The sequence below is a fragment of the Ursus arctos genome, unplaced genomic scaffold (assembly GCF_023065955.2).
Source record: "Ursus arctos isolate Adak ecotype North America unplaced genomic scaffold, UrsArc2.0 scaffold_33, whole genome shotgun sequence".
In the NCBI taxonomy this organism is placed as follows: Eukaryota; Metazoa; Chordata; class Mammalia; order Carnivora; family Ursidae; genus Ursus; species Ursus arctos.
The window spans coordinates 16,314,071-16,338,996 of record NW_026623019.1 but is presented as its reverse complement, the minus strand read 5'-3'; the positions used below and the strand labels follow the sequence as shown (position 1 = coordinate 16,338,996).

General features: G+C 45.8%; 1 protein-coding gene and 1 long non-coding RNA gene across 44 annotated transcripts in view; one reads left to right on the top strand and one right to left on the bottom strand.

Moving 5' to 3' along the window:
* The window catches only part of PCSK5 (proprotein convertase subtilisin/kexin type 5), a 451,769-nt gene that overhangs the window by 16,654 nt on the left and 410,189 nt on the right, over nucleotides 1-24,926 (bottom strand). Inside the window, exons 29-35 of the mRNA XM_026518823.4 lie at nucleotides 21,641-21,724; nucleotides 19,764-19,959; nucleotides 16,611-16,828; nucleotides 15,333-15,569; nucleotides 12,517-12,747; nucleotides 11,055-11,232; nucleotides 6,153-6,370 (exon numbers count right to left, since the gene is read on the bottom strand). Of these exons, the coding sequence (XP_026374608.1) occupies nucleotides 6,153-6,370; nucleotides 11,055-11,232; nucleotides 12,517-12,747; nucleotides 15,333-15,569; nucleotides 16,611-16,828; nucleotides 19,764-19,959; nucleotides 21,641-21,724 (1,362 nt within the window). The remainder of the gene's footprint in view (nucleotides 1-6,152; nucleotides 6,371-11,054; nucleotides 11,233-12,516; nucleotides 12,748-15,332; nucleotides 15,570-16,610; nucleotides 16,829-19,763; nucleotides 19,960-21,640; nucleotides 21,725-24,926) is intronic.
* Nucleotides 22,464-24,926, top strand: part of LOC113269841 (uncharacterized) — a 133,421-nt gene continuing 130,958 nt past the window's right edge. For 39 of the 43 annotated variants that reach the window (XR_008956872.1, XR_008956871.1, XR_007189845.2 and 36 more), the window contains exon 1: nucleotides 22,486-22,577. This is a non-coding gene — a long non-coding RNA (uncharacterized LOC113269841). Of the gene's footprint in view, nucleotides 22,578-24,539; nucleotides 24,722-24,926 lie in introns of all 43 variants that reach the window. The other 4 variants (XR_008956898.1, XR_008956893.1, XR_008956891.1 and 1 more) reach the window with 2 other exon arrangements.

Sequence of the window (24,926 nt, the reverse complement as noted above, 5' to 3'; positions counted from 1 at the left end):
AAGTTCAAGACTAACCACGCCCCGTGGGCGGGTCTCCAGCTCGGCTTAGCGGCCGGAAGTTCACCTGCCCTACTCGGTTCCTTTGAGTAGACAGCAGCTTCCGCTGTACCAGCTTCACTTTCTCCTGTAGCTTTTTCGCTCCTCTGCTTGTAGCTTCTCGAGCTTTTCTCTGATAATGACAGAATTCCCGGCCCCTCTCTTGTTGTTCCCTCTTGGGAAGCTTCTCCTCTCTTTTTCTTTCTCCGAGTCTTCTTGCTCTTTGTCTTTCCTTGGCTCTGTTCTCTGCCTCTTTCTCTTGGCGCTTTTATCTTCTTTGCTCTTCCAGCTCCTGACGCCTCTGCCCCTCGCACTGCTGTTTCTTCAGTAAGGCGCCACTCGGGTTTGGCATCAAGAGAAACCTTCCGGAGCAGGCAGTGGCCTGGCGCTCCTCGCCTTTCCACGTGAGCTTCAGGCGGCTCAGGGCGCTCAGGGCTTGGGTGAAGCCCACGTACGTACTCGCGGTATGCGACCTTGGCCTGCAAGTTCAAGTGCCCCCTCCCCCCACAACTGAAGGTGTGGAATTTCCGGCCTGTCATCTCCGAATGTTGTGGGCCCAGCATGGGGATGTCCATGTTCGCTATCTCCCCACACTTCTCAAGCACCTTGAGCACGACCTCCTCGCTGGGCCGAACAATTTGCAGGGCAGCCCCTTCAGGGGACTCATGCCTGGCCTCTCTCTGGGCAGCATTTCATTCTCCTTTGCGTCATGGAAGAAAGAGTCCCCTGGAGTGTGGGGAAATTGATTTTGAACTTGGTGGCACATACCTTGAGGACTTCAGGGAAGCTGCCAAGCTTAATGACCTTGCCATGGAGGCAGGCCAGGAAAAATGTGACCGGACGGATTCTTGCCTGCCTTGCCCTCCAAGCAGATGAAGTCCATGGTGCCCTTGGGAATCCGCAGGGTGGAGAACTGGCCATTGTACACCATGGCCTTAAACGTTTCTAGCCCCTGCCAGCTGGAGATGGACTTCCCCTGCTGCTTCAGCCGTGGAGGGCCATGTTGATGGTCACCTTCATGAATGGCTGGAGATAGAGGCCAACAGAGGACAGAGCTCCACTCTCCCACATGTGTCATGGGCTGTGGTAGCTGCTGCCTCAGCCCAGCAGCCATGGCCTCCCTGCTGGCACCGTCACCGTTTGCTGGAGATGCCCTTGGGAACACTAGCTGCCGCCACTGTCTACCCCTGTGACCATGCTAAGTGCTAGAGATACAGAGGTGAGTGAGATGGGGTGTGTGGGTAGCTCAGTTGGCTAAGCGGCTGCCTTCGACTCAGGTCATGATCTCGGGGTCCTGGGATCAAGTCCCCTGTGGGGCTCCCTGCTTAGCGGGGAGTCTCCTTGTCCCTCTCCCTCTGCCCTTCCCATCCCCGCTCCTGCTCTCTCTCTCTCTAAGAAATAAATAAATTGATTAAAAACAAAAACAAAAAACAAAGGTGAGTGAGACATATTAATTTGTGCCTCTGAGGACCTCAATCTAAAGAGAGAGAGATAAAGAATAAATAACATAAAATATGCCCTCTGGGCTCCATGGCCCTGACGGCCTTGTTCACAGTTGAATCCTTTTCTGGGCCATACTGCAGGAGAAACGTTTGTTGAATAACCAAGTAGATGGATGAATGCAGAGTACTAAAGGAACACAGAATAGAGGGATTAAGGAAGGCTTTATAGAGGAAATATTGACTGTAATGGATTAGAAAGAGGTCGCCAGGCACAGCAGGCTGGAGAAAGTATTCAGGAAGGAGAAAGGGCAAGGTTGGCTCAGATTATACTTGGATTTAGAGGGTGTTGGAGGAGGTGGTGAGGGGTGAGGGAAGCCCTGGGATGAAGAACCTCATATGCAGAGTTACTAAGTTAAGATTCTATCCTAAAATCAATGGAGAGTCATTTTGTAAAAAAGATTTTATCATTTATTAGAGAGAATGCGAGCAAGTGTGGGGGAGGAGCAGAGGGAGAGAGACAAGCAGACTCCTCGCTGCGTAAGGAGCCTGATGCGGGCCTTGATCCTATGACTTGAGATCACAACCTGAGCCCAAACCAAGAGTTGGATGCTTAACTGACTGAGCCACACAGGCACCCCCAACGGAGGGTCATTTTTAAGCAGAGAAGTATCATTATGGTATTTGTGACATAGAAAGATCAATCTGAGAACATAATGGAGGACTGGTTGGTTATAGAATGGCTAATACCGGAAGCAAGAAGACCAATTAGAAATTGGTGAATAACTCAGGTAAGGGGAGATATGAGTCTGAACTAAGGCAGTGATACTACAAAGCAAAGAGAGGGGAGAGGGAATTAAGAGATAGGCATAGATTTGACAGGACTTGACAAATCGAATGTGAAGGTTGAGGCAGGAGGATCAGAGGGTAATGACCAGGTTACTGCCTCTGGCAACTGGGTAGGTGGTGGAACCATTCATCAAGATGGGGAGCATGGGAGGGGCGCCTGGGTGGCGCAGCGGTTAAGCGTCTGCCTTCGGCTCAGGGCGTGATCCCGGCGTTATGGGATCGAGTCCCACATCAGGCTCCTCTGCTGGGAGCCTGCTTCTTCCTCTCCCACTCCCCCTGCTTGTGTTCCCTCTCTCGCTGGCTGTCTCTCTGTCAAATAAATAAATAAAATCTTTAAGATGGGGAGCATGGGAAGAGGTGGTCTATGGATGGGGTGAGGTGGGCTGGAGAAAAATGCATTTACATTTCAAGTCTGAGATGTCTGATGAGCATGTCATTAGATTAACAGGCAATTGGATGTATGGAACTAGAGCTCAGAAAACCATTTGGGAAAGAGAAGTAGATTTGGGGGTGTTAAGGCATAAGTAATAACGGAAGCCACTTTCGATCTGGAGAAGACTATATTCATATGTACTCGGGGAGAAGTTATTTTAAGATATCATCAAGATAGTACTTAGGAAGGTCAGTTTAGTGGGTAGACAGCAAGGGAGGCTGATGGTCTTCTCCCAGTGTGGGAAGGAGCTGATTTTTCATCTCCATTCTTGATGTTTCTATGTGTGTCAATTAACTGCTCGAAGATGAATCATTTTGGAAGGGAAAGGAAGCGAGATTAGAAACAGACTCTAACAAGTTGGCCTTTGCTTGTTTCATCTAAAAGTATTAAGTACCAAAAAACAAAAGAAATACTCTAAAATATACCAATCACCTGGCATTTGTATTAGCAGAAGGATAGTTTAGGGCATAATGCTGATTATCCATTATAACACACATACATAAAAAAAATCGTATGTGAATTCAGGTTCTGACCTAACCCATACACTCCACATACTGAAATGGTAGAATAAATATAAACAGAACCAAAAATTATAAATAAATAAATAAATAAATAAATAAATAAATAAATAAATAAATAAAAGGCTAGGTGGGCTCAAAAATAAGATGAAATCACTTTGGACCAGAAAAGGAAAATAAATATGCCACCTACCTGCTTTGCTCTGGGCCTAGATCTAGTGGCTGTGAGTTTCACTTTCCTACCATAATAGGAACTAAAAGTGTTTCATGTTCGATGTGGGCCAAAATCCAGACTGCAATCTTAAAACAAGAGTCAGAGGGGGACACTGCCCCCGTAGACATCACCTCCAGACCAAGAACTCCCTGGGGCTGCCAGTTGGGTTGCTGATGGAATCTGCGTTGTCATCAGCAGCCCCTTCAGGAATGCTGGGATGTCCTATTTCTGGACTCAGTTTCAGGGGTAGAGTTAACCAAAGAACTGGTAGACTGAGAGGAGTAAGGATAAAGGGAGAGAGAGTGGGGGAGTGAAGGATGAAATTTCCCATTCAAAAGGAACTCAAGACTAAAAATCCAAAATATATGGAGAAAATGAACATTAAGATGACAAACACCATCAACAGTTAGAACATGAATCTAGTTGAAATAATACCAATTTTATAGAGAATCTTGACAAGAGTTTTAAAAATGAGTATATTAAAGATATTAAAAAAATAAAAAGCCATAATATCTATAAAGAAAGGATAAAATAGAAAACACAAACAGGAAGATATGAAACAAAAATAGATGGGTATAAAGAAGAAATAATTTAAAAATTTGAAAGTGAATTACTTAAATTTTAAAAACCCTAAAATAATAGATGGGCTGAACTTTAGACTAAACACAGAGAACAAATCAGAGAAATGGAATAAAGTACTGACGAATTAACCTATTATAAACCACAGAGAGTCAAAGAAATAAAAAATATAAAACAGTAGGTAGGATATATAGAGATCAGGAAAGTCTGAATGACATTATATAAGGAACTCCGGAAAAGAAGATTAGAGGAAAGGGTGGAGACACAATATTTGGAGATCTAATAATAGAAAATTTTCCAATTTGCAAAATGACTTTAGGATTGTTTTGTGTTCATTCATTCACAAAACACTAAATGAGCACTTACGATGTGTTGCAGTCTAGACTAGAACAGGGTATACAAAAGAAATATGGCACAATCCTAGCCCTGAGGGTCTCACAATTACTAGGAGAGATGGACATGATTTATTAAAATTAATGTAAAAAGAGCTATGATAAAGCAGTATGTTACAGAATCAAGAATAAGTAAGAACATTTCTGGGAGGACTAAGAAAAGCTTCCCAGAGGAGATGACGCCCAAGCTGGGTCTTTTAAGCTGAGAGTTCCCTGCAGTGTCGTTCTTCAGGAAGAGGAAACACATAGACAAAAGGCACTGAAAGAGTATGATGTGTTTGGTGGCTGCTGAGTGGCTCTAGGTTCTAGAGTACATGGAACTTGTCTAGAGAGGCAAGGTCATAAGCTAAAAACACTGGCTGGGAAAAGATTTCAATCACCTTTTAAAAATTAAAAAATTTTTGGAAGTTTATTGAAGGACAAAAAGTAAATGCATAGATTGCAGAGATATACCATGTTCATAAATGTGATGACTTGAGATCATAAAGATAGATTTTCCCCCCAAATAAATTTAGTGTAATGCTGATTAATATCCAAGGGATTTTTTAAAAAATGAAATGTGATGAGTATAAAATTTATGTAGAAAAGGGGCTAGAAACAAACTGAGGGCTTCGGGGGGGTGGAAATGGGATAGGCTGGTGATGGGTAATAAGGAGGGCACGTACTGCATGGAGCACTGGGTGTTATATGCAAGCAATGAATCATGGAACTTTACATCAAAAACTAGGGATGTACTGTATGGTGACTAACATAATATAATAAAAAATATTATTAATAAAATAAATAAAGGAACTAAATGGAAAAGAAAAGAAAAAGGGCTGGAAATAGCCAAGATAGTTTTGAAAAGGATAGCAGAAATGTACCTTACTGACTACAAATATTAATCTAATTTTAACAATGAAAACATTGCAGGAGGTATTTCTTCAATGTTGAGAATAATTCATCTGATCATCTTTCCACACCCAGCAGATGGGAATTTTTGATCACTCTGGCATTACTGTACAGGATGACCTGGGGAGGGGGGTGGCAAGACCAGAGTCGAGGTCACACACTGGTCCTTCAGAAAGTCGGCTGAGATATGCTGAGAATGGAGAATGAGGAGAGTAAAAATGAGAAAGAGATCTGAGCCCAGAAATGCTTAGGAGAGAAAATCAGCAGATGTTGAAGTTTACGTTTGTTGGAGAGCAGGTGGGTTGGGTGGGAGGCAAGGAGAAGATATGGTTAAGGTATTGGTTGGACAGCCGGTCCATTAACAGAAAGAGTGACTATCAGAGGAAACCCGGATTGTGTTTACTCTGGGACAAGTTGATTCTAGGATTCTCTGGGACAGAGAAGTGGGTCTCAGGAAAGTAAGAACGGAGCTTGGGAGAGCTGGAGACAGACATCCTAAGTAGTTGTTGAAATAATAAAAATAAAACTCCCTCCACAGAGTCCAAGTTCAACAAGTAGAGGAGGACAGAGCAGGTGGGAAACCCCTTCTTGGGGAGGACAATGCCTGTATCTGGGCCTGGAAGGATGGGAGGGTCTGAAGAGACAGTGCAGGGCAGCCCAGGGTAGAGGGCAGCTGCTGAAAGCGCCGACGGCAGAGAGAATCGGCCGGATCGGCCAGCGAGGTGATGGGAAAAGAGGGGCCAGGCACAAAGGAATCCTCGTCGTCCCATCCACACATGCCAAATGACGGATACACCTCACCTTTGCATTTGTCGCAGGTCGGGTGGCATCTCTCACACGTCCGTGTGCTTTGCTCCACATAGTAACGCTCTGGGCAGGTGCGATGACACTCTCCCTTGGAGCGGAGCAGAAAGAAAAACGTATCGCAGGACAGGCAGTCGCTGGGCCGCGGGCCCCAACATGCCTTGCAGCTCTTGCTGCATTTCTCACAGCGTCCCGTGGAGATTTCGGCGTAATATCTGAAACCAAGCGGGGAGGCAAAGACCGAATACTAAGCTTTGCTCTAAGTGTGGCAGAAAAATCAGGGTTCGTCGAACAGTGTTCGTTTCCAAGGCGGAGGACTTAAGACTGTACTCGTTAACGTTACTCAGTACGGACATTACTGTAGGCGCACCTCGTATTATTACGTTTCGCTTTATTGCTCTTCGCAGATACTTTGTTTTGCAGCAAGTCTTTCGGCGCTGTTTTTCTAATGGCATTTGCTCACTTTCGTGTCTCTGGCACATTTTGGTAATTCTCGCAATATTTCAGACTTTTTCATTATTATGAGACTTGTTATGGGCATCTGTGATCAGTGATTACTGAAAGCGGACGGTGAGCATTTTTTAGCAATCAAGTATTTTTTTAATATAGGTTTGTAGATTGCTCTTTTAGACACAATGCTATTGCACGCTTAATGGACTACGGTATTGTGTAAGCCTAACTTTAACATATAGGCACCGGGAAACCGAAAACTTCATTTGACTTGCTCTATTGCAATATTCATTTTATTGCAGTTTTCTGGAAGGAACCCGCAGTATCTCCAAGGTAGGGCTGTAATGATACTAATAAATCTAATGACTCCCAGTTTTCTTACCTTTAAACTGGGCACTGTAATCCCTCCCCTGCTGTTTGTGAGTATTAAATTAGGTAACACACACACACACACACACACACACGCACACGCACATGAAAGGACTTATCACACCCAGTGGAACCACAATAATTGTTCACTACTTTTGCCTTCTTTATGCCTATGGGCTTCTCCACTGGAAAATTCAAGCTTCAAGTTTTGTTGAATGGGATCAGGGTATGGACGGTGTTTTCAGTGTACCTCCGAATGATTCTTCTAGTTTTGCATTTTTAAAAAACATCTATCTTGAGGGACGCCTGGGTGGCTCAGCCAGTTAAGCATCTGCCTTCAGCTCAAGTCATGATCCTGGGGGTCCTGGGATCGAGCCCCACGACGGGCTCCCTGCTCAGGGGGAGCCTACTTTCCCCCCCCTCTCTCTGCCCCTCCTCCTGCCTGTGTGCTCTCTCTCTTTCTGTCTCCCTGACAAATAAATATATAAAATCTTAAAAAAAAAACCCTCCTATCTTGAAATAGGAGAGGACATTAGTGATGCTAATGTTTACATAATAATAGATGTAACTTCTGAGAACATTTTTGGAGGCTAAACATAACCATAATCACTGTTCATTAACTTTTTACTATGTACCCGATAGTACAGTAGGGACTTCATAAACATTATTTCACCTCCTTGAACCTAAAAGTGAGACACTAGAGCCATGCAGTCAGGAGCTTTCCTTCCAGAACAAGCTGCATGGGGGTCAAAGCCAAGCAATTCCACTTACGAGCTGTGCAACCTCGGGCAACTCACACAACATCTCTGTGTCTCAGGTCTGCAATATGGGGCTAATGTTAGTAGCTAAAACTAAACAAGTTACTGTTGAGAAAATTGTTAGAACAGTGCCTAGCACATTGTAAATTACACATATTCATGATAATTATGAATCGTAGGATTAAATATTAAACCTTATGATTTAGATATCATCATCCCTATTTTATGTAAGCAAAAACTGGCTCAGAGAATTTAGACAATTGGCTTCATGTCAAACAGCTCTTGAAGTGGGCTCATGTGATTTGAACCTCTCTGTTTACTGCTATCACAAAGCAGGGAAAAGTAAATAAAAAATTATTCAAGTAAGATAGAAGAGAGAAAAGGAATCATTGACGAAGAGGAACTTCTAGAGATCATCTGACCCTTCTTGGTGTCTCTGGACACCGGCACACTGAAGCTATCCTAGAAACTTGATGGCTTGCCCTTGGTTTCTCTGGCGTGAAAGTATTTGCCACATGAGGTTCCCTAAAATTTATTTCAGTTCCACTAAGTCGTTGGAAACTAAAACCATGGGTAGGTAGTCCTGAGTCTGCCTCGCCACCTGTCCCTGACCTGAGGGAGGGCACTTGTATCTCAGTGGTCCAGCTTGTGGCAAATGAAACCTTGTTCAACTTTCTGCCATTAGGCGAGGAAAATCACTGCCGAGTCAATCAGTAAGCCTGGGGTGTGAGAGAGACAGGGTGATGAAGGGAGGACAAAGAAAGCATCCATCATGAACTGAAGAGCCGGAAAAGGCCACAGAACAGAAGAAGAGAAAGCCACGGGAAAAGGTAGAAACCACACTTTCCCACACAGACAATACAGGGGCTTGAAGTCAGAAGATCTGATTTCTCGTCTTGGCCCCACTGTGTGTTAGTAGCCTTGTGACTTTGGGCAAGTCACTTAATCTCTTTGAGCCTCAATTTTCTCATCTGTAAAATGGGGAGAGTAACTCGATCTCGAGCATTGTTGGAGAACCAAATCATACTATAAAAATATATTCTGAGTAGAAATACTTTGTAAACTCCAAAGCAGCATCCATGGTCTTCACTAATGTTGCTAATGGGATAGGTTGTTTTTAAGATGAAAAGCATCAGGGCGTCTGAGTGGCTCAGTTGTTAAGCGTCTGCCTTCGGCTCAGGTCATGATCCTGGAGTCCTGGGATCGAGTCCCACATTGGGCTCCCTGCTCAGCCGGGGAGTCTGCTTCTCTCCCTCCTTCTGCCCCTCCCCCCCGCTTGTGCTTGTGCTCTCGTGCTCTCACAAAAATCATAATTTAAAACATCTTAAAAAAACCCCTGCTCTGCGGTTAAACACTAAAATAATTATGTGTGTGGGTAAAGGGTTCAGAAGACCATATACCTGCCTTTCCAAGGCAAAGAGATTTGCCCTCTAAGGTTGATGCATGCGTGTGGAACATTGATTTTATAAACGGAACCATTTCTGTTAAGTATTTCCATTTATACCTCATTAATACCCCATTTGTTCCTCATTAAAGAGATTTATGGCAACCTGTGCCTCTCCCTGCAGTGGGTAACGTCAATACTTCACAACGGAACCATTGTCTTCTTAGTTCGATGGTCTCCACCTATGTAGATGGCAGGATTATACCCTTTTGTGTGTAGAAGTATTTTATGGCTTGATTTGAGGGAGATGGAGATTCATTTCATTGGAGCCAGACCTTTTCAGTCACTTTCTGGAATGAAGAGGAAAGGCTAAACACCAGGGGGCCCCACCCCCTCTCTTGTTGGGTAGGGCTCTTTCTTCATGGATCCATATGGCGGGGTTTTTTTTGGTTTTGTCTTTTAATTTTATTATGTTATGTTAGTGTTTTTGAGGGCTGAGGTGTGTGACTTTGTGCCGAGCGTTGTAGTAATATGTGTGAAAAACAAGGTGTTTTTTTTTTCCCCGGTGCTTGTAATTTTCTTGGTAAGAAATATACAGGAAGAATCAATTCTTACTTAAAAAAAAAGATTGATTTATTTATTTGAGAGACAGAGAGTGAGAGAACACAAGTGGGGGTGGAGGGGCAGAGGGAGAGGAAGAAGCCGACTCCCCTGCTGAGCAGGGAGCCGGATGCTGGGCTCGATCCGAGGACCCTGGGATCATGACCTGAGCCGAAGGCAGACACTTAACTGACTGAGCCAGCCAGGGGTCCCAGGAAGAATCAATTCTTGAAGGTCAAAATCTTTGTATTTTACGTGCAAGGTGCTCTTCATGAAAATGTGCAGAGTGAGTGAGTGAATGAGGGCCGTGGAAAGCAGTGCAATGACTAATGCAGGCGGGAACTGCCATAGAACTGAAGGAAAGAAACATGATGTCTCATGTGGGCAGAAGCGTTTGGGAAAGTCCAAGGTGATAGCCTTCCAGTTTGGGTCTGGAAACTTTCAGTGCCTTAGGGCACTGACTGGGAAGGAAGAATGAGCAACAGGCCTGTAATCCATCTTCTCTTACGGGAAATTCCTGGGGAGGAGGGGAGGGATGACCCAGTCAAATCCTCTTTCAAATACGCTGGTAACTAGACCTCTGATAAATACACTAAAAGTTTTTCTTAGCAAAAAACTAATAAAGTGCTTTTAGAAGAATGCATCTGTGTGTCTAGGTTGCTTATGGTAACGAAACCTGTAAGCTGTCGATTTATGGGGACCCAGTAGGTTGGAGCATTGGTGGCGTCACAGTGGGAATATTTAATGGAAACTGTTCCCTTTGTAAAATCAACACTCCACATACAGTGCTTAGACCTCACCTACTAAAGCTGGTCAGGACAAATCCTAATGCAGAAGAGAAAGAACGTACATTGATGGTCTCAGAGTTCTCCAAGGGAAGAACGCTTTGCCTCTGCCTTGTGATGGCGTGTACCTTCAAATTAGCTGTGAAGTTTGATGCATGATTCTAACTTGGTGATCGACCTTTCGTGTTCTCACTGGGTCATTCTGCCTCTCCTACGTCCTCATCCATTACTATGAACTCGCTGAAATCCTTTTTTTTTTTTTAAAGATATTTATTTATTTAAGTAACATTTATACCCAAGTGAGGCTCAAAATCATGAACCCAAGATCAAGAGTCACGTGCTCTACCGACTGAGCCAGCCAGGCGCCCCTAGCTGAAATCCTTTAGAGACCATTAGACCTTGGTGGGACTCTCATCTTCATTTCTTCCTAGCACTGAGACTTCAACGTGGTGTTATATAACTTAGCTTCCTCGTCTGCAAAATGGGTTTGCCGGTAGTGCTGCCTGGAGTGGTTTTGGGATTAAACGAGGGAAATGTGTGTTGAGCACCTTACCCTTCCCGGCACTGCAGCAGGCACTCCTTGTCCAGCTGGAACGAGCCTGGTTGGCAGGAGAGGCACTGTGTGCTGTGTCTCCCTTCACATGTCCTACAAGAGCTGTGGCAGGGGGCACATTGGTGGCTGTCCTCATCAGCATAGTAGCCGTCAGGGCAGTCCTGCACGCAGGTTGTGTCTGCCAAGGAAGGAAAAGAATCTGTCTTGGTATCAAGTATGACGCATGTCTCCCACATCTCCTCTCTGTGCTCCCCGTGGTGAACCATGAAGGGAGGGGAGGATGCAGGAGGGATGAGATGGTGTCCTTATGAGGGTCCTGCTTCTCAGGTCTCCCAGGTTGGGGAGATAGATGCTGACCCTTTCCAGGTCTTCAGCATACTCATCTCTTCCTTCCCTCTCTCCGACACCCCTCCACTCTCCTTCTTTTAGCTGCGTGAGCTTTGTCTCATTTTCTTGCTTGAATACCTGTATTAGCCTAATCATGGTATCCTTGGAAACCTGAGGGCATTGCTTCACATCCGTGGTAACCTTCAAATATGATCTGCTGGAGGTGGCCAACCTCAGACCGTGCCAGACTTCAAGAAGATTTATTAATCCCTGGATGCAAAATCCAGGGAAATTTTGATGAGGGGCTGAATACCTGCAAGTTTGTAAATTGTCCCTCCACAGACCACTTATTAATCGCAAGGGAAAATAGTAACTAAGCAGCAGAAACATTGGACAGCACTCTGAACAGATGACCATAGTTAGCGTCACTGGTGAGGGGCAGGTGACATCCTGGGTCTCCAGGAGGACACGACATCACCTGTGAAATATTCTGGTTAAGAATGCATCAATTCCGTCCAGTCGTTGGAAACTTCACACAGACTCCAATGGAGGGATGGGGACCATATTCTTCTAAAATGTCAATGTTCTATAAAGAAAACGTCTGTGGAAATGTTCCAGATTAAAGGGGGCTACAAAGGCCTGGAACCGAAAGCTATACCTGATTGGAGACTGGATCCTGTTCCAAGGGGGAATTGCCGAAGTTATAAAACAGATGATATAGTAAAATATTGATGTTAAATTCACTTGCATCGACAACTGTACCGTGGCTATGTCAAAAAGCATCCCTCGTTTGAGGAAATATATACTAAGTGTATCTGCGAAAGGAGCCACGATATGTATATCATATCTTCAGATGGTCGGGAAAAAATTTATTGTGGATTATGTAGGCATTACACATTGAGAGAGATGAGAGAGAGCACATGAATCATTAAGCAAATGGGGTACACGATTAGCGGTGGGTGAAGGGCACGTGTGTGGCATTCTTTATACTTTTGTCTTTTCTGTAGGTTTGAAAAATTTCCAAATATAAAGTGAAAAATTAGACACTAACATCTCCTGGGCACCAGGTGTCATGCAAGGCAGTTTCCCAGATGGAGGGAAAGAGAGAGGTCTCTGAGGAGGACACATGACTCACTGAGAAGAAGGCTGTCCCTCAGACAGGCGCGACACTGGTCCTCCTTAGGCCCCATGCAACGGAAGCACTTAGCATGACAGGGCTTGCATCCCAGAGTCTCCACATCCCAGTACTCAACGGCGGCACATTCCTTGTGAGGCACGCAGTCCCCATGGTGGTTGACCAGAAGGCCTTCCTGACAGGTTGTGCAGGTCCCAGGTGATGAGCAGGTCTGGCAGGACTTGTGGCAATCTGTGGGCAAGATGGGGGCAGAAAACTAGTGAGAGAGGGCCAGGGTGCTCCTAGAAGGCATGTTCACATCCCTTCCTCCTTTCTTTCAGAGATTTCTAGAGCTCTGGGTCAAGGGCTGGGGCTACGAGTTGGGTAGAGCATTCTTGTCAAATGAGAAGAAGAATGGCCATTTCACAATCTTGGTAATATCTAGAGAGCCCCTTTTTGCAAAATCCAGAAATATTAGACTCACTGTAGTTACCAAAACTGCAACAAAATAATAAGCAATTCTGTAGGGTATGGTCTGTGGCCTGCTCACCCCGTAACTCTTACTCTGTGGTCCTCTACTGACCTCCCAGAGCACTTGAGCTTATCACTAACATAACTATTGTTGGGATGTATTATAATTACCTGTTAATCAAAAAAAGGCTTTTTTTTTTTTTTTTATTCACTGATGAATGCACAGTACCTGTGAGAGGACCTGACTTGTAACAGGAACAGGCACTCAGTAACATTTTTCTCAGACAAATAAAATCAAAACAATTCATTCCTACCTCAGGGCTTTAGCAAATGCAGTTCCCTCTGCCTGGAGTATATGTGTGGTTCTCCTAGATATGTGTATGGCTTGTTCCCTTTGTTTTTCAATGATGCCTTCAGGCTGCCTTCTGTCTAATTTCACCTTCATCCTGTCCAACTGCCTGTTCCCCTGTCCTGACTTACTTTTCCTTTTGACTTATCTTTTTTAGGGTCTGTCTTCTCCCCGTATTCTGTCTGTATTGTCCCCTGCTTTTCCCCAGGCCTAGAGGAGCACACAGCACATAGGAGGCCCCCCAGTCAGTACTCTCAGAATAGAAGAGACACATGGCATTATTATTGTCATCTCATATTATCTAGATCAGGAGATTGAGGCTAATGGTGCCAAGTCACTTGGCTGGAAACGGACAGGGTTAGGAGTTGAATCCAGGAGCTTAATCAGAGTTCTTGCTATTTCTGCCCCAGTGCCTGGGGTTGGGTGTGGGATTCTTAGAGGTGGGTGCCTGTGCTCTCTCATAGAGGATAATTTGGGTGATCCTAATAGACCCCAAGCCCTTGTGTTTCTTAGAGGAGATCCTGCTTGGTTCTGGATGCTTCTCGACATCTACCCAAATCTTAATTTCTCAGGTCAGGTCCTTTGTGTCTTCTCTCTGCAAAGTCCAGCGGTCACCTTGTTTCTTCCAGTACCAGCTTCCCTCAGCCTGCCTTTCGACTGGTGGAAGGAGCCATCGCCTTGCAGGGAGAGCCCGCAAGTTAGTTCCCAACAGTTGAGTTGGTTTGAGGGGAGCCCAGGCATCTGTATTTTTAAAAAAATCTCCTCAGGTGATTCTAATGGGCAACCGGCGATGGGAACCAGGGGCCTTTCTCAATGAGAAAATTAAGTCAGGTAAGTCAAGTAAATGAGGCCTGCAAAGTTCTCTGTAAGGCAAATTACCTTTATTATTGAACACCAGAGAAAGGCCAGTAATTGACCTTCAGTTCCTGCCCGAGTACAGGCACGATGGCATCGCAGGCCTTTGGCCGAGCTGTTAAACTTCTCAAGGAAACCGGCCCCAAGCTCACTCCCGCCCCAATTTCCGCCATGTTCTAGCCCGTGCTCTTTCAGGTGGGACACTGGCACTCAAGGGTGCCTTACATAAAACACGCAACTAGGCATGTCGATCCTAGAACTAGAGCAGAAAGCTGCCAGGAGTCAGCTCCAGCTTCATGGCCTGTGACATGAAAATCATTCTCCTGAGTATGTTCTGGAATGTAGGGGGCCCGGGGTTTCTCCTGCCACGTGAGCTCACCCTCAAGCTCCCACTGCAGTTGGGACCACCTCGGTATGGCTGTCTTGTGCTTGCTAGGTGGCAACTCGGGGCGAAGTTACCACTGGCTGCCTAGCTGGAGTGAATCCTGGAACTCTGGAGAAGTTCACCCAGAATGATTCATTGGTTTGAGAATTCTAATAATAGACCATTTATTTTTCCTGTTCTGAGGCCAACAGTTGATACCAAGGGAGCACATAAGGAGGCATAAACGAGAGCAGATCCCTCCTTGAACAGGTCGGGGTTGCCATGCTATGTGGGGGTCCCAGGGCAAGAGCTGGCGAGGCAGAGGAGGGGCCATGGAGGGGAACTGCAAGGAGAAAAGCAGTGAGGGACGCACGAGGCACCGAGAATATCCTCTGTGGCCCAGCTTTCCCTACGCTGCTGTCAACCTTTACTGGCTTCAAGTTTTAAGAAAAAAAAAAAATCTTCCATTTTGGGTGACTTTTGAAGGCTCGTCTCTGCTGTGAAACTTCACAGGAGAATTCTTTTTGATCAGTTCGGAGCCCCTGCTGTGAGGAGGGTCAACCTGATTTGTTATTAAGAAAAGTTACATGGTCAAAGCTTATGAATGATTCATTTTAAAAATAAATAATAAATTAGAGCAGGTTCAAAAATCTGCTTTCTTGAGCAAGAGGGACACGGACGGGATGACAGCTCGGGGGCCGAGCCCCTGCAAACCCCAGCACCTGCTTTGTCTCAGCAGAAAGCCATCATTGTGGCAGGCTCCCTGGAATGCTTGGCTGTACACACGCAAGTCTTTACCTCTGCAATCCTTAGTCTCTTTCTCGTAGTAAGTTCCCACCGGACACTCGTCCAAACACCGTCCATTGTAGAGAACCAGGGATGGCTCGGCACAGAGATCGCAGTCGTCCGCCGAGGGGCCACTACACTCCAGACAGTCTTCGTGGCAGGGGACACACTGGCGTATGTCCGCATAGAAGCCGCGGGGACAGGACGGATGGCACATATCCTCGTACAGGAAGGACTTAGGCATACACTCTGGGGGAAGGAGGAAGCAGCACATTACCCCCTCGGGCGCAGGAGAAACAAATTCATTCCTTCTGGAGTGGGCTAGCCTGTCCAGACCACCCTGGCTCCTTTGAGCTGAGTGTTGTCATGTATGTGCCCCACGCCAAGCCTGCCAGGGCACATCTCCCAGATCTCCAAGCTTTGGGAGAGAAGACCACATACGGTGGCCTGATGACCAGGCCGCAATGATCTGCCCCTTAGAGGTGTAAAAAATTTCAGTGCTGTGGCAGACCAGCTATGAGCTGCTGGAGGTATTGTTGAAAGCCCGAAAAGCATGCCCTATTCAGGGCACAAGCAGTTTAAACATTCTTGCGTTAGTTACGTTTTCGTTCACTGATAGTGTAGCTTAGTGACATACGGTGGTTACCCAGTGCGAGGAATGCATTGCGCGTTTCTTTCATTTGTATTCATTCTCTTATTTGGGGGGGGGGGGACCAAGAAAACACTTTGGGTCACACCAAGAGAATCCTTTCTGTAGAACAGCACCAGGTAAATGAGTCTCACTCTGGAGAGGAAATTAGCCCTTCTTGGAGATAATTCCAGAGAAAGAATTCCTAGCCAGAGTACTGTTCTGAGTCTTACAGTCTTCGCCTGAACTTCTCCTTCCTATCTTTTGTAACAGTTGCAATTCTCTAGCTTCCTCTGTGTTTCATTACTATCAGCCTCCCCATAAGATTCTGTGCCCAAGAGGCAGGAACTTTGGGTTCTTGTCTGTACCTCGAGCAGCTGGGATGGTGCTTGGCATACCCCTAAGTGCTCAGTACACCTGCACGGAAGAAGTCATGCAGAAGAGGGGCTTTCATCTGTCTTCACTGGAAGAATCCATAATGGCAAGGCTTTACTCTCACCCTTGATTTCCTCAGCGATGTGCACAGAGGTGTATAGATTTCGGTAAAGGTAAGGAGACTGGTTCCCTTCATTCTGCATGGACACCCCCGCCCCCTCGATAGTCGGTCCCCAGGGGCGGTGGCTTGGGACAGCCACACTCTCCCCTGGGATTCTCCTATGTACCTTTGCATGTCTTCTCATGGATGCAGTCCTGACACATCTCAGGGCAATGCTTGCACACCCCGTCCACGGCCACGTGCCTCTCGGGGCAGGCTTCCCAGCATGCTCCCTGGTGTAGGATGAGGCTTCCTTGGCAAGAGTGGCAGTTGGTGGCGTTTCCTTCGCACGTGCTGCAAGGAGAGCTGCAGTGCTTACACGTGCCATCTTCTGCATAGGAGCCCCTGTGGAAGACAGAGCACAACTCGAGATGCTTTCCAGCTGGGGAATGGGTCACACCTGGTGCCAGAGGGCTTGGGACTGCAAACGCCGGCAGGATGGCAGCTATCGTGGGGCAGAACGAGGCTGATCAGATTTGCCGGGGAAGGAGGGTTCAGCAATCAAACCCGGGAAGAGAAAAATGAAAGGGTAGGTATGATCCTTGTGCATTTGGTTGGTTTGAAAACAACTTTTGTTAATGTGTAGATAGTTTAACCACCTTCTGGTTTCCCTATTTTATCTCCCAATTTTTATTCTTTTTTTTTTTAAATTAGAGTCTTATGTTCGAGTAGAAAATTTTTTTTATTCAATGCATTTTTAATGAAAAATGTTAATTTAATAAATTACTGAATTTAGTCCTTAATATAAAATGGTCATTCATAATCAAGTTAAAAAGTTATTTTTAAAAAGCGCCCAAGGTTTAATGCCCAACACAATTGGAACCGCTTTTGCTTTCGGATGCTCTCAGCCGAGCTCCGGTGGCTTCTTTCCAACACGCACATGTAATGCTTGCACACGGCATCAAACGTATTTGCAGTGGCTGCTAGTGGAGGATACGTTTATATGACTGCCTTTCTTCCGGGGGAATATGGTGTCTGTATATATATAGTACCTCTGAATGATTACATTATCACGCTGTAGAAACCTCTCACTGATGGGTGAACAAGGCAAATACGAAAACCTCAACCTTTTCAAATAGATTTGGAAGATGAGGGAAATTTAGACAGTTCCTTGGAAGAAAACACCTGGCGGGAAGAGCTGGAATGTTCAGAAGCAGGAAAATCATAAACCAGTACAAAGAATATGGACTTCCGAAGTCCTCGGTATCTATTTCAGTTGTTTTCTGTAATTTTCATTCTGTTTGTCAGCTGTTGGCCTAATAGTGCTGTGTGACCAAACACCCCCAAACTCCTCACCCGTGTATCTGGGGGCGGGGGCATATGTAGGCTGAGCTTGTGCTCAAAGAGCTCAGGCATGAACTCTGGGCAAGGAGGCTGGGCCCCGAGATACATGCTCGATTCAGATCTTCTTCATGTCCCTTTATCTTCCCTGGCACCGCGGCCTGCTGGGGCACATTCTTCTCTGAGCCATGACAAAGCACAGGAGGGCAAGTTCATCCAGACAGACAGGTTGTAGGCCTCTGCTTCCCTTCTGCTAACACCCTGTTGGTCAAAGCAAATCAACCCGGCCCAAAGCCAGGGGTCAAGGAAGTCCATCCTGTGTCTGTGAAAGTTGCCACAAAGCGACAAGCAGAGGGCATAGGTACGTGGAGGGGTGACGAATTGTGGCAGATAACTCGGCCACTAGAGTCCTTTCTGAATCGATGCCAGGAAGGGATCGTAGATGGCATCTTTACTTGACGTTTTAATGAACTCATTCACATCTGTTCCATCATTCTTCCAGCCATTCTTATATTTATTCAGGAATCGCAAATGTATTGAATGTGTCAGGAAGAAATAGGATAGGAGTGAATAAAGGTTACGTATCTAATGTAGTTTTATGAAAGAAAAATTGAAGAAGAAGGGGTTTAGGAGAAGGGAGGGAACCAAAAAGTATCCAGACGAAAGCTAAGACCAGGCTCATTTATACGGTAGTATCTTAGCTTTTTTGGACTGAATGGAGAACCTTCAGTTGGCTATAACTTAGCTTCCGATATCAATTCTTACACCTAGTAGGTGTTAACTACTTATTTGCGGAAATGAATTGAATATGTTGGCTTCCCCACCAGGACTGGAAGCTTCTCGAGTGCCCTGACTTACGTTTGTACCCTATAGGCTGTATCTCAGCAGTGGCTGGGGGTACTAATGATCTACCCCGACCCTAGATCCTGGAGCTCTCCCATCAAGTTCTTTTCATCAGTGAGCAAAGGAAATTTCTAATTCTTTCAAATAGATTCTCCTGGTTACTTCCCCAAACTCCTTTCTCGCCTCCCTCTTTCCAGTCGTCCTGGCTGCCAGTGTTCTGATTTTACTTGGCTGTTCAGGGGTGAATCTTATGTAGCCTAAACTGGTCCTTCTCTTTCCATCCTTCTCACCAGAGATCATTTTTTGGAAGGTGTTAAGTGATGCATTCTGGCTAATGAGATGTGAAGGGAAGTCAGAGGACGTTTTCTTTCCTTTTAAAAAGAGGTGGAGGAAGAGAAACGTGCCCTTTTCTGTCTCTGGTCATTGCCGTGTAAGCTGGGGGAGTTTGGAGATGGAGCAGACAACATGGCTCGGGGAGGACAAGCTGAGGAAGATACAAAAGGAAGATGGAAAGATTGTGGGTCTTTAAAGAAGTGTTGGCCACCGATGTAACCATTGCTGGATTTTAAACTTTTTGTTCTGTGACATAATAAACCCCACATTTTCTCAGCCATTCTACTCAGGTTTTCTGTTGCTTGTCCCTCACAGTTCCTGGATATACTTTTCAATGTGCTGTTTCCACTTCCTCTTTAAGTCCTGGAGGTGGAAGCACTGATGGGAAGAGAAAAGGAATTATAAACCAGAGGACCGAGGAGACCATGAGGAATCAATAAATGATTTACCAGGTGTGATTCTACATTTATTATTTATACCTCACACCTCACCTCCCGTGAACGTTTAAGAAGAGATGCATGTATTCACAGCCTTAACTTTTGTAATGGAAAAAAGACAACGCCTCGATCATAACCACAGGTGGAAAAGGAGCGTATTTTCACAAAGGTAAAAAACACGTACATATCATAGTCACAAGGGAGACGTGTGCACGGTTTGGCTGCTGTGGCCAACAGCAATGTCAGAGTCGCGAGGGGACACGCCCATAGGCTCTGTAACCGGGGCCGGGGGGGGGGGTGGCGTTCTCTGCTGCAAGAAGGAATTGTCCTCCAAGTACCATAGGAGAGTGACCCAAGCTGGATGTGGAAGAAAGAGGGAAACTTACTTGGGACACTTGCTGTAGCACCTGCCTTCGTGGAGGAGGAGAGGGAAGTCTGGCCAAGTCCGGCACTTTCTGCAGAGATCGGCCCCAGAGCAGGAGTCGCAGCCCTCCGTACAGTTCTCGCAGCTGCCACTCCTCGCCGAGGCCCACGTGCCTTCGGGACAGGAGGAGACACAGGCCTGGGCCAGCAGATATGTGCCTAGAAACCCAGGGAAGAAGGCAGAGCAGACGGTCATCATGTGTCTGGTCCGACAGCACACATGTCCATGCAGAGAACGGATGCCCACAGAAGCTTTTTGGAACCTCTCCAAAGACCCGAGTATGTCGAATATTTATTTTGGGCAAACCAAAGTATTTATTAGTGATGCTCAGTCTTCCACATGGAGTTAAATCTCCAGAAAGGAAATCGACCACAGAGGCTTTTGCTCTGTTTTTTTTTTTTCTCTTTTTTTAAAAAATTTATTTGAGACAGAGAGAGAGTGCATGATTGGGGGCGGTGGGGGGGAGAGGCAGAGGCAGAGGGAGAAGCAGGCTCCCCGCTGAGCAGGGAGCCCGATGCGGGACTTGATCCCAAGACCCTGAGATCATGACCTGAGCCGAAGGCAGATGCTTAACTGACTGAGCCACCCAGACGCCCCCTTTTCTGTTCTTTTGCTTTCCTACTGATATTGGTTGAGGTCACTATGGGGCTTCCCTTTGCCCAGTTGATCTATTAACACCTTTATCTGTCTTCCTGTAAGGCCCTTACGCATGGGCAGCTCGATAGAGTCCATTTTTCTGCTTCCCGAAGCCTCTCCTGCTAGGACACTAACATAGTAGCATGTCCCCCACCATCCAACGCCACCTGGAGTGGACGGTCCATCTATTTTTAATCGAAAAAAATCGGATAACATCATTATTGAAGGAAACTATTTTAAAATCACCCTCAGCTCCAAAATCCCAAGAAAATTCCTTCAATTTTTGGTTGTAAACTTTAATATTTCAAAGGGCTAGAATCGTAGTGCACCTGTCATTTTAAACTGTTTTGCGTCCCAGCTCACCGTGAACATTGCACCTGCCAACAAAATGACCACTTTAATGGTCACTTTTAATTCTTAAATTCTCACGGTTAGTGTACCATGTTAATAAAATATCCCCCAAATTCAGGGAAGTTGCTGTTTCTGATGTTTTGTGATTATAGACAATGAAGCAGTTCGTCTGTTGACCTGTTAAGTTGTCATTCTTGGCTGGGGCGCCCGGGTGGCTCAGTTGGTTAAGCATCTGCCTTTGGCTCAGGTCATGACCCCAGCGTCCTGGGATCAAGTCCCGTGTCAGGCTCCCTCTCTCTCAAATAAATAAATCTTAAAAAAAAAAAGAAAGTTGTTCTTCTTGGGGATTTTTTTCTCCCCTAAATTCAGAAATAAAGAAGGAAAGAACAGGTAGGGTATTTACCCTCCCCTAGAGTCTCTACCCTAAGTTCTCTTGTTTTGGCTAATGCACTTGAAAGAGTAATGGAGCCTCTCGAAATGTCAGGTACCCAGCGACCCCAACAAATTCTGTGGCCAAATCAACAGATAACTTTATCATGCCTTTGGGTAAGAACATTGACATTTTTCTTTTCTCTTTCTTTTTCTTTTAAGTAATCTTGACACCCAACATGGGACTCGAACTTACAACCCTGAGATCAAGAGTCACACGCTCTACCGACTGAGCCCACCGTACACCCCTGAATACCAGTTTTTATTAGAGGTCACTGTTTGGGCCCCTGCATTTTCCCAGAGTAGCCACTGTGTTAGGAACTGGATCAAGTCCTGCAAACCTTTTACATAAAGACGCCGACACGTATGAGAGACAGTGAATTGGCTTGGCCACGGCCACCTCCTGTCATATTCCACACTGACCTTTTGGACATGAAGTGCACAGGGTCGCAGATTCATTGCAGGTTTTACAAGAAGGATGACAAGGCTGGTGTCCTCTCAAAATGTCTGTGTAGACAGAAACCAGAAGTCAGTGTCCTTTGAACAGGCTCATAGTATTACAGCGTTGGAAGGGATCTCATGGATAATCTTGTCTTCCTTCCTGCCCGGAATAGAATCCCTTCAGTTTTGCATTGGCAGAACACTGGTACCCACTCATTACCTGCGCGGTGGACTTTATTCATTTATTCATGTATTTTGTTCATTCATTTATTTTTTCTCTTCCTTCCAATTGGTTATCAAGACATGGTTTGCAAACTTCCGGTGACAGGATAGCCTTCAATGCAGTGGGGCTGTTGGAACTAACAATTTGTTCCTTCTTTCATACGTTAAAAATCTGTGGGAGTGTATGCTTGTGTGCGTGCATGCATGAAAGAGTTCTCTAGTTAAAGGTCATCACTTCTTTCCCCAAGATTTTTAGATGACCATTTCTCTTCCCTCCAAGATGAGAACAGAATTCACTGCGTCTTTTGTGGAGTAACTTTTTCCTTTTCCTTCCTCCCTTCCTCCCTCCCTTCCTTCCTTCCTCTTTCCTTTTTTCCCCTTTGGAACCAGGTTTCAAAATCTGTCAATGTTTGGGTTTCTGTGTTCTTCAGAGTAACCACTGTGGAATGCAAACCTAAATTTATCTCCTCTCAAATCGTCGTTAAACATTCACCTAATGGAGCCACCTCTGAGCTTTCTGGTTGGTCAGGTGATAGCAGGCCATCCCGTCACTACACCATTCGTCTGGGAAACATTAGAGGCGCCCCCCCCCCCCCGCCCAGGAGCATTCCCTTTGGTGGCCGGGCTCTTCCAGGGAGTCAGCAAGTCCACGGGACAATTTCAAAGACCTACAGAGTAGCCTTGGTGACATCACTCAGTGAGTACGCGGGGTCTTGAGCGATCTCAGGAGCTGCTTGGGAATCAGCATGAGTCTCACAGGGGAGAGTTAGAAAAAGGAGAGCTAGCTGAGGACGGGTGATAGGAATGACCGGACCCTCCGTCGACTGTTGACACTGGCATCTTCCGATCCCTTCCCTCCCCACCCACCCTCTCTTGCTTCCCACTCCTTCCTGTCTGACACAGCGCGTTCTGTAGTCACACCTGCCTTCAGAGCCCAGCTGTGCCACTTACGGGAGGGTAACCATGGATACGGTAATTAAACTCGGAGAGTCCTATTTTCCATGTCTCTAGAATGAGAGCAAATGATCTCTCCCTTCGAGAACTGTCGTGGAGACTGCGTGAAACAGTGTGTGTAATGCGCACACACAGCGGCTCAGTAAATGCTAGACCTTCTGCCTCCTTCCTCCCAGTTTCGTCCTTGGGTACCACACCTCCCCGTTTCCCAACCTTTGGCTTTAGTCCTCTCCCCTTGTCTTCTGTTCCGTGCCTGGAGTGGCACCGGGAGGTGTCGCTTGGTTTCTCTGAAGGTGCTATGGTTGATAAGCTGCCGAGATTTGCTACAGAGGAAACTAGATGCAGAGGTAGGTAGACAGACAGACAGACTGGTGTGGATGGAGACATACATGATCGTCCCGCCATGCGAAGTGGCAGTGCTCTCCCTAGTCTGGAGAGAGAACTCTGCCTTGGTTTTCCAGGAGACTGACTCGCTGGGGTACTCTCCCTTGGGGGAGCCGTTAAGAGCTCAGTTAGCCTTGTGCCGAGCAGGGCCAGGCACAGGCTTCCCACAAAAGACGACAGGAATCTCTGCCCGTCCAGGTGTTTCCCCGAAGGCCTTGGGATCCTGACGATCTCACTTAACCCAAAAGAGAAGGCGGCAGAAATGAGCAACAGTTTGGTTGCCATACATCAGTCCTCGCTGATCACCAGGGAGACGCAGATCAAAAGAGCACCTCACACCTGTTAGAAGGGCTGGGCTCACGAAGAGATAGCAAGTGTCGGTGAGGAGGTGGAGAAAAGGGAACCCTTGTGCACCGTTGCTGGGGCTGTAAATGGGCACAGCCACTGTGGCAAAACGGTATGGAGGGTCCTCAAAAGATTAAAAATGGAACTACCCTACGCTCCAGCAATTCCACTTCTGTGTATATAACCGAAGGAAATGAAATCACTATCTTGAAGGGATACCTGTCCTCCCACGTTCATTGCAGCCTTATTTACGAGAGCCAAGACATGGAAACCACCTAAGTGTCCATCGATGCATGAATGGATAAAGAAGATGGGCTATATGTGTAGAAAGGAACACTATTTGCAACAAATGGATAAATCTTGAGCACTAGGCTAAATGAAATATGTCAGAGAGAGAAAGACAAATACTGCGTGATCTCACTTCTATGTGCAACCTACAAGGAAACCAAACTCCTAGAGTAGATGGGTGGTTGCCAGGGGTCGGGGTGGGGTGGGGGAATGGGTGAGAGGGGACCAAAGGTACAACCTTCCAGTCATAAGAGGAGTAAGTGCTGGGGATGTAAGGTCCAGCATGGTGTCTATAGCTAATGCTCTACTGTAATGTGAAAGTTGCTAAGAGAATAGCTCTTATACGTTCTCACCACACACACACACACACACACACACACACACACACACACACACGGTAACTATGGGGGTGGTGGATGCGTTAACCTTATGGGGGTAATCATTTTGCAATACGTACGTGTATCAAGTCATCACATTATACTTGTTAAGCCTGACAGTGTTATGTCAATTATATTTCAGTGGAACTGAAACAAAAGATACTCAATGGCTGAAAGCAGTTCTAAAAAATAATAGCAAAATAATATTTATCAGACACCTCGACAATCTTTTATATTCTATGTCTAGGCCAGGTGTTGAATTTTTACCCCCTCAGGGTTTGAATTTTTTTATCGTTTTTTTTTTTAAAAAGATTTTGTTTATTTGAGACCGAGTGAGCGAGCGAGCACACACAAGTGGAGTGGAGGAGAGGGGCGGAGGGAGAGGAAGAGGCAGACTCCCCACCCATCCGGGAGCCCGAAGTGGGGTCTATCCCAGGACCCTGGGATCATGACCTGAGCAGAAAGCAAACATTTAACTGACTGAACCACCCAGGTGCCCCGATTTTATTGTTCTTATACTAAAATTTTTTATTTAGAAAGATAAGAGTTTTAATGAATTTTCTCACATTTTTGTAAAATATAATGTATATATCTACATATGTATTTATAATTACATATATCTCACATTCTGGCGGTTTGAGATTTTACTGGGATACCCTCGATATAAAATTCTGTAATGCCAGCACATGTCCACTAGA